General features: G+C 47.1%; 1 protein-coding gene across 1 annotated transcript in view; it reads right to left on the bottom strand.

Moving 5' to 3' along the window:
- Window positions 1-1679: 1679 nt before the first annotated feature.
- The window catches only part of LOC120041554 (threonylcarbamoyladenosine tRNA methylthiotransferase-like), a 38955-nt gene continuing 24554 nt past the window's right edge, over window positions 1680-16080 (bottom strand). The window contains exon 3 of the mRNA XM_038986429.1: window positions 1680-2987. Within this exon, the coding sequence (XP_038842357.1) occupies window positions 2826-2987 (162 nt within the window). The 3' untranslated portion in view covers window positions 1680-2825. The remainder of the gene's footprint in view (window positions 2988-16080) is intronic.

Here is a 16080-nt window from a genome sequence, read left to right as displayed (position 1 = left end):
GAGAAATGAAGGCTATTCCATGAGAGAAATTGCCAAGAAACTAAAGATCTCGTACAACGCGGTGTACTACTCCCTTCACAGAACAGCGCAAACTGGCTCTAACCAGAATAGAAAGAGGAGTGGGAGGCCCCGGTGCACAACTGAGCAAGAGGACAAGTACATTAGAGTGTCTAGTTTGAGAAACAGATGCCTCACAAGTCCTCAACTGGCAGCTTCATTAAATAGTACCATTGCAAAACACCAGTCTCAACGTCAACAGTGAAGAGGCGACTCCGGGATGCTGGCCTTCTAGGCAGAGTTGCAAAGAAAAAGCCAGACAGAGAGCATAGAGTTGTGGTTTATTAAGGTTTATTAAGGTTAGCTTTACGCTACAAACAAAGATGAGAAAACACTGTCAGTCTGTGTCCCAAACGACACTCTATTCTCTATTTAGTGCACTACCTTTGGCCAGACCCCCCATAGGTCCTGGTGAAAAGTAGTGCACTACCTTTGGCCAGACCCCCATAGGTCCTGGTGAAAAGTAGTGCACTACCTTTGGCCAGACCCCCATAGGTCCTGGTGAAAAGTAGTGCACTACCTTTGGCCAGACCCCCATAGGTCCTGGTGAAAAGTAGTGCACTACCTTCGGCCAGACCCCCCCATAGGTCCTGGTGAAAAGTAGTGCACTACCTTTTGTTAGACCCCCATAGGTCCTGGTGAAAAGTAGTGCACTATCTTCGGCCAGACCCCCCCCATAGGTCCTGGTGAAAAGTAGTGCACTATAAAGGGAATATGGTGCCATTTGAGAGGCGGACAGGGATCTAGGCCACACAATAAGTCCCCTGGATAGGAGAACGATCCACTGCTGGGATGTAGATGAATAGAATCCAACACCATGCAGGTTCACGCTGTACATCACAGCATCCCAAATGGCAGCCTGTTCCCTAACTACTTCAGACCAGGGCACATAGGGGTAGTGCACTACTTCAGACCAGGGCCCATAGGGGTAGTGCACTACTTCAGACCAGGGCACATAGGGGTAGTGCACTACTTCAGACCAGGGCACATAGGGGTAGTGCACTACTTTAGACCAGGGCCCATAGAGGTAGTGCACTACTTCAGACCAGGGCACATAGGGGTAGTGCACTACTTCAGACCAGGGCCCATAGGGGTAGTGCACTACTTCAGACCAGGGCCCATAGGGGTAGTGCACTACTTCAGACCAGGGAACATAGGGGTAGTGCACTACTTCAGACCAGGGCACATAGGGGTAGTGCACTACTTCAGACCAGGGCACATAGGGGTAGTGCACTACTTCAGACCAGGGCACATAGGGGTAGTGCACTACTTCAGACCAGGGCACATAGGGGTAGTGCACTACTTCAGACCAGGGCACATAGGGGTAGTGCACTACTTCAGACCAGGGCACATAGGGGTAGTGCACTACTTCAGACCAGGGAACATAGGGGTAGTGCACTACTTCAGACCAGGGCACATAGAGGTAGTGCACTACTTTAGACCAGGGCCCATAGGGGTAGTGCACTACTTCAGACCAGGGCACATAGGGGTAGTGCACTACTTCAGACCAGGGCACATAGAGGTAGTGCACTACTTCAGACCAGGGCCCATAGGGGTAGTGCACTACTTCAGACCAGGGCCCATAGGGGTAGTGCACTACTTCAGACCAGGGCCCATAGGGGTAGTGCACTACTTCAGACCAGGGCACATAGGGGTAGTGCACTACTTCAGACCAGGGCCCATAGGGGTAGTGCACTACTTCAGACCAGGGCCCATAGGGGTCTCCATCTACTCAGTAGTAGACTGACGTTAAAATGGAAAACATAAAAGCAGAAATACAAATAGAGAAACACGAGCAAAAACAAATTGATAAACAATCACAATGTGGTACTACAGTACGACAGACACAGAGAGGGATTTTACCGTGATGTAAATTCATTACCAAAAATATACCGTTCACCTGCGTCTGTTTCATTGTGGTATAAAATAAATACTTTTAATTGAAGGTACTACTATCCACCATCTTAAATCAGAGTATTACACAACATGTCTTTAACCTGTCCTCTCCTTGTCTCCTGTCCTTGTTTCCTCTCCTAGTCTCCTCTTCCTAACTCTCTCATGCAGCTACAGATTCCATCAGTCTTTGTCCAAGACAGAGAAGTCCTTCTCATGTAAAGCTAAACTAGGACCCATCCAAAACCATTTCAACCAAACCTACAGGCCAAATAAATAGGTCAAATTCTTTCAAATACTCGAGCTATGCTTGATTTCGTTTGCCCAGTACAAAGTACTTGGAAATAATTGACATATGTATTTGACCCAGGTCCCTTATTCATAAAGCGTCACAGTGTAGGAATGCGGATCTAGGATCAGTTTTGCCTAGTAGAATATAAGGATGATTGGAAAGGGGGGACCTGATCTAGGAGCAGTATTGCCTAGTAAAATATAAGGATGATTGGAAAGGGGGGACTTGATCTAGGATCAGTTTTGCCTAGTAAAATATAAGGATGATTGGAAAGGGGGGACTTGATCTAGGATCAGTTTTGCCTAGTAGAATATAAGGATGATTGGAAAGGGGGGACCTGATCTAGGATCAGTATTGCCTAGTAGAATATAAGGATGATTGGAAAGGGGGGACCTGATCTAGGATCAGTTTTGCCTAGTAGAATATAAGGATGATTGGAAAGGGGGGACCTGATCTAGGATCAGTTTTGCCTAGTAGAATATAAGGATGATTGGAAAGGGGGGACCTGATCTAGGATCAGCACTCCTCCTCCGAGACGCTTTATGAATACAGGCCCAGGTCCAAGTCTTCCAGCCCCTCGGTCTCAGTGGAGTTTCTCCCACATGAAGACCACTAGGATAGCCACCACAGCCAGGCTGATAGACAGCAGCTTCAGCCCCTCTCTGTCCAGGCTCCAGGGGCTCCAGGAGGCAGTCAGCACGCCCGAGGAGGGGACGGATCCATTCTGCTGGAGGGACAGCTGCTCCTGAGGAGAGACAGCAGAGAGTTAGCCAAGGTTACATTATAGAGTACAGTAGCGGAAGTGAGTTATTATCTGTTGTGAGCTACGGGGACACTCAATATGGCTGCCAGTCCACTCATTATGACATCATTGACTTGCCCATTCAAGGGATTCTATTTATACATGTTTTACTCTCAATACTTTTCTCCTCTCTGTCATTCATCTGAACCTGTAGTTAGAGACTTTTCTCCTCCCTGTCATTCATCTGAACCTGTAGTTAGAGACGTTTCTCCTCTCTGTCATTCATCTGAACCTGTAGTTAGAGACTTTTCTCCTCTCTGTCATTCATCTGAACCTGTAGTTAGAGACGTTTCTCCTCTCTGTCATTCATCTGAACCTGTAGTTAGAGACGTTTCTCCTCTCTGTCATTCATCTGAACCTGTAGTTAGAGACGTTTCTCCTCTCTGTCATTCATCTGAACCTGTAGTTAGAGACGTTTCTCCTCTCTGTCATTCATCTGAACCTGTAGTTAGAGACTTTTCTCCTCTCTGTCATTCATCTGAACCTGTAGTTAGAGACGTTTCTCCTCCCTGTCATTCATCTGAACCTGTAGTTAGAGACCATACTCCTCCCTGTCATTCATCTGAACCTGTAGTTAGAGGCTTTTCTCCTCCCTGTCATTCATCTGAACCTGTAGTTAGAGACTTTTCTCCTCCCTGTCATTCATCGGAACCTGTAGTTAGAGACGTTTCTCCTCTCTGTCATTCATCTGAACCTGTAGTTAGAGACGTTTCTCCTCTCTGTCATTCATCTGAACCTGTAGTTAGAGACGTTTCTCCTCCCTGTCATTCATCTGAACCTGTAGTTAGAGACCATACTCCTCTCTGTCATTCATCTGAACCTGTAGTTAGAGACGTTTCTCCTCTCTGTCATTCATCTGAACCTGTAGTTAGAGACGTTTCTCCTCCCTGTCATTCATCTGAACCTGTAGTTAGAGACGTTTCTCCTCTCTGTCATTCATCTGAACCTGTAGTTAGAGACTTTTCTCCTCTCTGTCATTCATCTGAACCTGTAGTTAGAGACTTTTCTCCTCTCTGTCATTCATCTGAACCTGTAGTTAGAGACTTTTCTCTTCTCTGTCATTCATCTGAACCTGTAGTTAGAGACGTTTCTCCTCCCTGTCATTCATCTGAACCTGTAGTTAGAGACTTTTCTCCTCTCTGTCATTCATCTGAACCTGTAGTTAGAGACGTTTCTCCTCTCTGTCATTCATCTGAACCTGTAGTTAGAGACGTTTCTCCTCCCTGTCATTCATCTGAACCTGTAGTTAGAGGCTTTTCTCCTCTCTGTCATTCATCTGAACCTGTAGTTAGAGACGTTTCTCCTCTCTGTCATTCATCTGAACCTGTAGTTAGAGACGTTTCTCCTCCCTGTCATTCATCTGAACCTGTAGTTAGAGACGTTTCTCCTCTCTGTCATTCATCTGAACCTGTAGTTAGAGACTTTTCTCCTCTCTGTCATTCATCTGAACCTGTAGTTAGAGACTTTTCTCCTCTCTGTCATTCATCTGAACCTGTAGTTAGAGACTTTTCTCTTCTCTGTCATTCATCTGAACCTGTAGTTAGAGACGTTTCTCCTCCCTGTCATTCATCTGAACCTGTAGTTAGAGACTTTTCTCCTCTCTGTCATTCATCTGAACCTGTAGTTAGAGACGTTTCTCCTCCCTGTCATTCATCTGAACCTGTAGTTAGAGACTTTTCTCCTCCCTGTCATTCATCTGAACCTGTAGTTAGAGACTTTTCTCCTCCCTGTCATTCATCCCCTCCGCCCCGTTCCCCGCTCCACCCCACTCCGTTCTCCGCTCCACTCCGTTTCATACTCCGTTCCACACTCCACAATGTAGTGTGGTTATACTAGACTGAACACTGTACTCATTCAGTCAGGTTTCAGTACAGTAGGCTCATGGACATGTCCCATTGTCCTCTCTGGCACAGTGAGACCCTGATGAAGACTAGTGGACATGTCCCATTGTCCTCTCTGACACAGTGAGACACTGATGAAGACTAGTGGACATGACCCATTGTCCTCTCTGGCACAGTGAGACCCTGATGAAGACTAGTGGACATGTCCCATTGTCCTCTCTGACACAGTGAGACCCTGATGAAGACTAGTGGACATGAACCATTGTCCTCTCTGACACAGTGAGACCCTGATGAAGACTAGTGGACATGTCCCATTGTCCTCTCTGACACAGTGAGACCCTGATGAAGACTAGTGGACATGATCCATTGTCCTCTCTGACACAGTGAGACCCTGATGAAGACTAGTGGACATGACCTATTGTCCTCTCTGACACAGTGAGACCCTGATGAAGACTAGTGGACATGTCCCATTGTCCTCTCTGACACAGTGAGACCCTGATGAAGACTAGTGGACATGTCCCATTGTCCTCTCTGACACAGTGAGACCCTGATGAAGACTAGTGGACATGATCCATTGTCCTCTCTGACACAGTGAGACCCTGATGAAGACTAGTGGACATGACCTATTGTCCTCTCTGACACAGTGAGACCCTGATGAAGACTAGTGGACATGTCCCATTGTCCTCTCTGACACAGTGAGACCCTGATGAAGACTAGTGGAATGTCCCATTGTCCTCTCTGGCACAGTGAGACCCTGATGAAGACTAGTGGACATGACCCATTGTCCTCTCTGACACAGTGAGACCCTGATGAAGACTAGTGGACATGACCCATTGTCCTCTCTGACACAGTGAGACCCTGATGAAGACTAGTGGACATGACCCATTGTCCTCTCTGACACAGTGAGACCCTGATGAAGACTAGTGGACATGTCCCATTGTCCTCTCTGGCACAGTGAGACCCTGATGAAGACTAGTGGACATGACCTATTGTCCTCTCTGACACAGTGAGACCCTGATGAAGACTAGTGGACATGACCCATTGTCCTCTCTGACACAGTGAGACCCTGATGAAGACTAGTGGACATGACCCATTGTCCTCTCTGACACAGTGAGACCCTGATGAAGACTAGTGGACATGACCTATTGTCCTCTCTGACACAGTGAGACATGACCCATTGTCCTCTCTGACACAGTGAGACCCTGATGAAGACTAGTGGACATGACCCATTGTCCTCTCTGACACAGTGAGACCCTGATGAAGACTAGTGGACATGACCTATTGTTCTCTCTGGCACAGTGAGACATGACCCATTGTCCTCTCTGACACAGTGAGACCCTGATGAAGACTAGTGGACATGACCTATTGTCCTCTCTGACACAGTGAGACCCTGATGAAGACTAGTGGACATGACCCATTGTCCTCTCTGACACAGTGAGACCCTGATGAAGACTAGTGGACATGACCTATTGTTCTCTCTGGCACAGTGAGACCCTGATTGAAGGTTAAGGGCTATAACACCGTGGTTATTTATCTAGAATCTCTGACCATATACGTTTCCCAGATCCCACTGTAGCTTTAAAGACCAGGTTATAATACAACATTGTGGCCAGAGATAATATGACCCAGACGCTCAGGATCAAATGACCATTATTGGGGGTCCAGTCCAGTACAGTTCAGTCTGTCCTAATGTGATGGTGCATTAAAGACTCATCTATAATGAAGATGGTAATAGAGATATATCCCACTAGACCAGGAGAGAAGAGACGGACAGGCCTATCATATCATCATTTAGAGGAGGGAGAGAGGGGAGAGAGAGGGGGGGAGAGAGGAGAGAGAGAGAGAGAGAGAGAGAGGGAGGGAGATAGAGAGAGACAGAGTGATAGATACAGCCAATCATATGATCATTTATGGGGTAGAGGGTGAGCGATTGAGCAGCCATGAAATACATTAAATATGGAGGATCAATCTGAATGACCATTTTATGATTTTAATATTTCAATTCCACTGGATGACGGTCATTGAAAATGTAAATTCCCACTCTGCCGCAGTATATTATATATAGATACACCACATTAGGGTAGCGGGTAGCGTTCTCCGGATATCCACCAAACTTTACAGTTGGCACAATGCATTGGGGCGGGTAGCGTTCTCCGGATATCCACCAAACTTTACAGTTGGCACAATGCATTGGGGCGGGTAGCGTTCTCTGGATATCCACCAAACTTTACAGTTGGCACAATGCATTGGGGCGGGTAGCGTTCTCTGGATATCCACCAAACTTTACAGTTGGCACAATGCATTGGGGCGGGTAGCGTTCTCCGGATATCCACCAAACTTTACAGTTGGCACAATGCATTGGGGCGGGTAGCGTTCTCCGGATATCCACCAAACTTTACAGTTGGCACAATGCATTGGGGCGGGTAGCGTTCTCCGGATATCCACCAAACTTTACAGTTGGCACAATGCATTGGGGCGGGTAGCGTTCTCCGGATATCCACCAAACTTTACAGTTGGCACAATGCATTGGGGCGGGTAGCGTTCTCCGGATATCCACCAAACTTTACAGTTGGCACAATGCATTGGGGCGGGTAGCGTTCTCCGGATATCCGCCAAACTTTACAGTTGGCACTATGCATTGGGGCAGGTAGCGTTCTCCGGATATCTGCCAAACCCAGATTTGTCAGTCGGACTGCCAGATGGTGAAGTGTGATTCATCACTCCAGAGAACGAGTTTCCACTGCCCCAGAGTCCAATGGCGGTGAGCTTTACCCCAGCCGACGCTTGGCATTGCGCATGGTGATGTTAGGCTTGTGTGCAGCTGCTCGGCCATGGAAACCCATTTCATGAAGCTCCCGACGAACAGTTCTTGTGCTGACGTTACTTCCAGAGGCAGTTTGCAACCGAGGACAGAAGATTTTTTACGTGCTACGCACTTCATCACCCGGCGGTCCCGTTCTGTGAGCTTGTGTGGCCCACCACTTCACGGCTGAGCCGTTGTTGCTCCTAGACGTTTCCACTTCACAATAACAGCACTTGCAGTTGACCGGGGGCAGCTCTAGCAGGGCAGAAATCTGACGAACTGACTTGTTGGAAAGGTGACATCCTATGACAGTGTCATGTTGAAAGTCACTGAGCTCTTCAGTAAGGCCCATTCTACTGCCAATATTAGACTATGGAGATTGCATGGCTGTGCGCTCGATTTTATACACGTGTCAGCAACAGGGAGTGGTTGAAATGGCTGAAATCCACTAATTTGAAGGGGTGTCCACATACTTTTTATATATATATAGTGTAGATTGATCTATTTCAGAAGATATGCTTGCGAGAAGATTGAGAAAAACATAATTTTAATATAATGGTTTACCTAAATTTGCATGACCTACACATTACCGACTGTGCTTCTAAGAAATTCAGTCCGTGCTGGCAACTATCCATTTCCAGTCCATTTCTCCAGGTGGCGAATTAGAGAAGAAGAATCGACTGTTGAGTCGGTATCAGCTTGACATCCCTCTAGGTCATTAAAGAGCATTATTACTCGGGTGAGATGCTGTACCACATATCCCTTCAAGCACGCTTTCAACCCCTACACAGACCTGTCTGAAGGCTGTGTGTGCCAGGGATGGATGTGAACGCGTAGCGGGGATGCAAGCCTCTCTTCTGTAATCCAACCTCATCTCTGATGAACTTTCAAGATTTGGTGATTTTCTGACTCTCCTCTCTCTCTCTACTGACTTCTCTTCCTTCTGTCCCTGGTGTGCCTGCTCTTTCATAACTAACACCTTTTATATCTCTCTCTCTCTCTCTCTCTCTCTCTCTCTCTCTCTCTCTCTCTCTCTCTCTCTCTCTCTCTCTCTCTCTCTCTCTCTCTCTCTCTCTCTCTCTCTCTCTCTCTCTCTCTCTCTCTCTCTCTCTCTCTCTCTCTCTCTCTCTCTCTCTCTCTCTCTCAATTCAATTCAATTGACTTTATTGACATGGCAAGTTCGTTATTACTTACATTGTCAAAGTATACATATCGAAAATCAAAATCAAATATATATGTATATATATACAAAATATATATATATTTATATATAAATAAATGGTGGGACCAACAGCAATAATAACAGTAGTAGTGGACATGGGATTACCATTAACAACAACTACAACAACAATATTAATCAGAACAACAATAAATTAAAGCAACAGTAGTAGACCAGTGTCAATATGACTTGAGAAGACATATGACCTGGTATGAAAGACAAAACAAAACTAAGCTAAATGGGAAATATTATCAACATTACTTTGCATTTTTCACTGGCTGTCCCTCAGGTTGTGGCAGGAGGACACATATTTGGCTGCCAAAACTGCACATTTTGGCTTTTCACCCAATAAATATTTGATTTTTTCTTCATCTTTTATAGTTTCAAATTCTTTGTATTGAGTTATAATTTTGGGAAAGAAATATGCTCTTAGGTCTGAGTATTTGTCACAGTGTAGTAGGAAATGCACCTCTGTCTCTACCTCTCCTCTGGAACAGAGTGAGCACAGCCTGTCCTCTCTGGGCAGCCAGGTCTCTCTCTCTCTCCCTACTCTCTTTCTCTCCCTGCTCTCTCTCTCTTTCTCTCCCTACTCTCTCGCTCTCTCTCTCTCTCTCTCTCTCTCTCTCTCTCTCTCTGTCTCTCTCTCCCTACTCTCTTTCTCTCCCTACTCTCTCTCTCTCTCTCTTTCTCTCTCTCTGTCTCTCTTTCTCTCCCTACTCTCTCTCTCTCTCTCTCTCTCTGTCTCTCTCTCTCTCTGTCTCTCTCTCTCTACTCTCTTTCTCTCTCTCTCTCTCCCTACTCTCTCTCTCTCTCTCTCTCTCTCTGTCTCTCTCTCTCTCTCTGTCTCTGTCTCTCTCTCTACTCTCTTTCTCTCTCTCTCTCTCTCTCTCTGTCTCTCCCTACTCTCTCTCTCTCTCTCTGTCTCTCTCTCTCTCTCTCTCTGTCTCTCTCTCCCTACTCTCTTTCTCTCCCTGCTCTCTCTCTGTCTCTCTCTCTCTTTCTCTCCCTACTCTCTCGCTCTCTCTCTCTCTCTCTCTCTCTCTGTCTCTCTCTCCCTACTCTCTCTCTCTCTCCCTACTCTCTCTCCTCTCCTCTCTCTCTCCCACTCAGCCCTGGGTGCTGACCCCTCCCTGCAGCCACCTGCTGTCTGCAGCTGGAGACACGGTAATTGATAGAGCTCAGAGGCTCTTCTGAGAGAGACAGTGTGTGTGTAGAGTGATTGTCCTAACTCATACACTGGGATAATGGTGGTGGTAGAGTGATTGTCCTAACTCATACACTGGGATAATGGTGGCGGTAGAGTGAATGTCCTAACTCATACACTGGGATAATGGTGGTGGTAGAGTGATTGTCCTAACTCATACACTGGGATAATGGTGGTGGTAGAGTGATTGTCCTAACTCATACACTGGGATAATGGTGGTAGAGTGATTGTCCTAACTCATACATGTCTGCTGTGTTTGTACATAACACCTACTGCTTTCAACCAAAGACACAGATCTGCTGAGTGTTCATGACTTCACACCATGTACAGTGTGAGTGAGAAGTGTGTGGGCTTGAGTTAAAAAGACTGCTAACTCAGTTACCTCCCACACATAGCTATATATCATTTAACCTGTTTTACCCCAGGGACAATATCCACCACTCTGTCTCTAACCTGTTTTACCTCAGGGACAATATCCACCACTCTGTCTCTAACCTGTTTTACCCCAGGGACAATATCCACCACTCTGTCTCTAACCTGTTTTACCTCAGGGACAATATCCACCACTCTGTCTCTAACCTGTTTTACCCCAGGGACAATATCCACCACTCTGTCTCTAACCTGTTTTACCTCAGGGACAATATCCACCACTCTGTCTCTAACCTGTTTTACCCCAGGGACAATATCCACCACTCTGTCTCTAACCTGTTTTACCTCAGGGACAATATCCACCACTCTGTCTCTGACATGTTTTACCTCAGGGACAATATCCACCACTCTGTCTCTAACCTGTTTTACCTCAGGGACAATATCCACCACTCTGTCTCTAACCTGTTTTACCTCAGGGACAATATCCACCACTCTGTCTCTAACCCGTTTTACCTCAGGGACAATATCCACCACTCTGTCTCTAACCTGTTTTACCTCAGGGACAATATCCACCACTCTGTCTCTAACCCGTTTTACCTCAGGGACAATATCCACCACTCTGTCTCTAACCTGTTTTACCTCAGGGACATTACCCACCACTCTGTCTATAGAGGTGAATTATAGAATAATGGGGGGCTGTAGAGAATAATAGAATCCTTGGGGGGGGGGGGGGGGGGGGGGGGGGGGGGGTCTGTCTCTCCTTGAAATCACAGCACCTCTCCCTCTCTCTCATCAGCATGTATGAAGCCAGGCGCTGAGCCGGGTTGGACATAACTAATGTAAAACACTTCAGAGGCTGAGGGCTGCTCCCCCCCTCCTCCCCCCCTGCACTGTAGGAGAAGAGAGCACAGTGAAATCTGGCTAGGCCAGGTTAGAACAGGGAAGCACAGTGAAATCTGGCTAGGCCAGGTTAGAACAGGGAAGCACAGTGAAGTCTGGCTAGGCCAGGTTAGAACAGGGAAGCACAGTGAAGTCTGGCTGGAACAGGGAAGCACAGTGAAGTCTGGCTGGGCCAGGTTGGAACAGGGAAGCAGAGTGAAGTCTGGCTGGGCCAGGTTAGAACAGGGAAGCAGAGTGAAGTCTGGCTGGGCCAGGTTAGAACAGGGAAGTACAGTGAAGTCTGGCTGGGCCAGGTTAGAACAGGGAAGCAGAGTGAAGTCTGGCTGGGCCAGGTTAGAACAGGGAAGCAGAGTGAAGTCTGGCTGGGCCAGGTTAGAACAGGGAAGCACAGTGAAGTCTGGCTGGGCCAGGTTAGAACAGGGAAGTCTGGCTGGGCCAGGTTAGAACAGGGAAGTCTGGCTGGGCCAGGTTAGAACAGGGAAGCACAGGGAAGTCTGGCTGGGCCAGGTTAGAACAGGGAAGTCTGGCTGGGCCAGGTTAGAACAGGGAAGCACAGGGAAGTCTGGCTGGGCCAGGTTAGAACAGGGAAGGAATCAGCAGGGGAATAGCTCTTAGCTCTACTATAGTCTACTCTCTATTGAGGTGAATTGCAATTCAACACGATCATTTTCCACCTGCCAGATTTCAGGCGGGCCTACGGAGGGGAAGCTGTTATGACTACAGGGGGGGTGTGTGTGTGTGTGTGTGTGTGTGTGTGTGTGTGTGTGTGTGTGTGTGTGTGTGTGTGTGTGTGTGTGTGTGTGTGTGTGTGTGTGTGTGTGTGTGTGTGTGTGTGTGTGTATGTATGTATGAATACAGGTGTGTGTGTGTGTGATTACAGGTGTTAGCCCCCGTGGTACAACTTGTTGCCGAAGCGTGTTACTAAGTCGTGGAAATCTGCTGCCATTACATTTCGGATACTGTGAACTGGCTGTGAACTGCCTTCGCCCCAAATCCTTCACCCCTCTCTCTTTATCTATCTATCGCTCTGTCTCTCTCTCTGTATCTATCTATCGCTCTGTCTCTCTCTCTTTATCTATCTATCTATCACTCTCTCTCTCTCTCTCTTTATCTATCTATCGCTCTGTCTCTCTCTCTTTATCTATCTATCGCTCTGTCTCTCTCTCTTTATCTATCTATCGCTCTGTCTCTCTCTCTTTATCTATCTCACTCTCTCTCTCTCTCTCTTTATCTATCTATCGCTCTGTCTCTCTCTCTTTATCTATCTATCACTCTCTCTCTCTCTCTCTCTTTATCTATCTATCGCTCTGTCTCTCTCTCTTTTCATTAAATAATCTGCAGAGAGCTAAAATAAACTAATTGGGAGATAATATTTAAGAATTCCATCTGTACTTTAGCCTCTGTGGAGCGAAGGCTTATGGGAGAAAAGGGGGCCCTCCTGGCTGCTAAGTGCCGGCTCCGAGGGAAGGAGCTGAGGAGGGAGTGAAAGGAGGAAGGGAGCGAGGTATTCCCCTCTGAGGTCACGACCCATTTCCTCCGCCAAATGAGGCAGGAGCAGAGATAAAGCAGAGAGCTCTCCAAAGACTGAGGTGAGGTGGCCTGAGTTTCAACGTATTCTCTCTCCCGTGTAGCTCAGACCAAGACACCTCATTGATCTCTGACCCGTCAACACTCACACACAGGCTTAACCCAGAGCCAGGCACGCACACACCGTCACACACACACACAAATAACTTTGAGGGTCTGTGGATATCCAGGCATGTCTACCTCCAGACCTCAGGGTCTGTGGATATCCAGACATGTCTACCTCCAGACCTCAGGGTCTGTGGATATCCAGGCATGTCTACCTCCAGACCTCAGGGTCTGTGGATATCCAGGCATGTCTACCTCCAGACCTCAGGGTCTGTGGATATCCAGACATGTCTACCTCCAGACCTCAGGGTCTGTGGATATCCAGACATGTCTACCTCCAGACCTCAGGGTCTGTGGATATCCAGACATGTCTACCTCCAGACCTCAGGGTCTGTGGATATCCAGGCATGTCTACCTCCAGACCTCAGGGTCTGTGGATATCCAGGCATGTCTAGCTCCAGACCTCAGGGTCTGTGGATATCCAGGCATGTCTAGCTCCAGACCTCAGGGTCTGTGGATATCCAGGCATGTCTAGCTCCAGACCTCAGGGTCTGTGGATATCCAGGCATGTCTACCTCCAGACCTCAGGGTCTGTGGATATCCAGGCATGTCTACCTCCAGACCTCAGGGTCTGTGGATATCCAGGCACGTCTACCTCCAGACCTCAGGGTCTGTGGATATCCAGACATGTCTAGCTCCAGACCTCAGGGTCTGTGGATATCCAGGCACGTCTACTTCCAGACCTCAGGGTCTGTGGATATCCAGACATGTCTAGCTCCAGACCTCAGGGTCTGTGGATATCCAGGCATGTCTAGCTCCAGACCTCAGGGTCTGTGGATATCCAGGCATGTCTACCTCCAGACCTCAGGGTCTGTGGATATCCAGGCATGTCTAGCTCCAGACCACAGCAGATCAGATCAACAGCAGATCAATAGCAGATCAACAACAGGCCAAACACATGGAGATGATCACATATTTCACGGAGAGCAGAAACGCTCCATTGAACTCTTGAATTCTTCTACTGGCAAGAGGTAGGTTTTGTTTACTTCATTTGGAATACAGCGGAAATGCATTTTTTTTGCAGTGGAGAAAAAGCTTTCACCTACTTAATATTCATAGCCATTCTCTAACAGATAAGGCTGAACCGTGTCCAATTTATGCTGCAAGACTGAAAAGCATATCAAGAGGAATGTCCACCGTGTTTCTAAAAAAAACATTACCGACTGACTCAAATAGCAGAGTTTAATCTCCTGTATTTAAATGCAACCCCCGTTGCACCATAAGATCTGAGTGTAACAGCATAGCTGCTTGACAATCCCTCCAGAAGGAAATTCCTCCCTGGCTACACAGCTCTACAACAGAGCAGTATGAGGGCTCATTGTAATACCAACAAGTGTGACTGTAAAACCACGGCTGAAACCCTATATCCTAGATATGGGCACTACTTTACAGCTGGGATCTGGTCAAATGTAGTGAACTACGTAGGGAATTCATGTTTCGTCACAATATTGTTTTTGAATGTTCGTTTGGGACTGATGCCCTACTGAGCGTTTCTACTCGATGCTTCGTCAATGAGCGCTGATGAAGATGATCAGAAATGCATTACAGCGGCTTGGGAAAAAACGAGGTAAATAATTAGTAGGAAAACCTGTTGTTATCATTTTGATGTTGCCAGATTGACTTTAGATGCAGTATAACGTTAGCTAGCTAGCTAAGATTGAGGGGAGGCCATCGGATTTTGGCTAGCTAATGTTAGCATTGCTAGCTATTTTTGACGAACTCTGTGAGCTAACGACAACATTGCCATCTGTCTAAAGTAAATTTGACGACATGATAATGCTAACTAAGCAATTTCCTACTAAATATTTGACTACTTTAGCAATGTCGTCATATTTCGAAGGCAATATAGTGTAATTTAGACTAAATAGTAGTTAGCCTACGTCCAGAATGATTGGGCTTAACACCACTTCAGGGAACCACTTTGCGCCGTTGGCAGAGGGCGTTCAAAACAGCGGTGTGACGCGACCGAGTGACGGAGGTGCCACCTATGAACAGGGTGCAATTTGGGAAGCTTCCCATCTCTTCACAGAACAGCCAGAGTCTCATTGTGACAGTAAGCCTCCAAGAGAACCACGGAATCACCTTTCACCCCTGACCTTTCCTCTTCCTGGCACCTGTGGGTCACCAATCACAAGGCCTCATTCCCTTGTGGTCACCAATCATAAGTCTCTATTCACTTCCTGTCATCTGTGGGTCACCAATCACAAGGCCTCATTCCCCTGTGGTCACCAATCATAAGTCTCTATTCACTTCCTGTCATCTGTGGGTCACCAACCACAAGGCCTCATTCACAGGCCAGTCATTGTGATTGGGTAGTGTTACAAATACAAACATCTATCACATCTCTCACATGATATAATACGTCTGTTGTAACTCACTCACCACATCGTGACCAGAAACTAGAGACTCTTTCACAGTTCTTCTATCACCTGCTGTCTCTTAACAGGCCTTGGGATCTCAGCTGGCACCTCATCTGTGGGGTTTGATTTCAGATCACGTGTCTCGCCCATGCAGACTAAGGTAAAGTGACTGCACCTCTCCCCCTTCCATGGGTTACAGACAGGTGACTCTAGTTCTGGCCACGCAGGGTTATAACATCCAGACAGGTGACTCTAGTTCTGGCTACGCATGGTTATAACACCCAGAAAAGGTGACTCTAGTTCTGGCTACGCATGGTTATAACATTCAGACAAGGTGACTCTAGTTCTGGCTACGCATGGTTATAACACCCAGACAGGGTGACTCTAGTTCTGGCTACGCATGGTTATAACATCCAGACAGGTGACTCTAGATCTGGCTACGCATGGTTATAACATCCAGACAGGTGACTCTAGTTCTGGCTACGCATGGTTATAACATCCAGACAGGTGACTCTAGATCTGGCTACGCATGGTTATAACATCCAGACAGGTGACTCTAGATCTGGCTACGCATGGTTATAACATCCAGACAGGTGACTCTAGATCTGGCTACGCATGGTTATAACATCCAGACAGGGTGACTCTAGA

This window comes from Salvelinus namaycush, unplaced genomic scaffold (genome assembly GCF_016432855.1).
Source record: "Salvelinus namaycush isolate Seneca unplaced genomic scaffold, SaNama_1.0 Scaffold474, whole genome shotgun sequence".
Lineage (NCBI taxonomy): Eukaryota > Metazoa > Chordata > Actinopteri > Salmoniformes > Salmonidae > Salvelinus > Salvelinus namaycush.
Note: the sequence above shows the minus strand (reverse complement) of the source record. Positions and strands in the feature narration are given on the sequence as shown.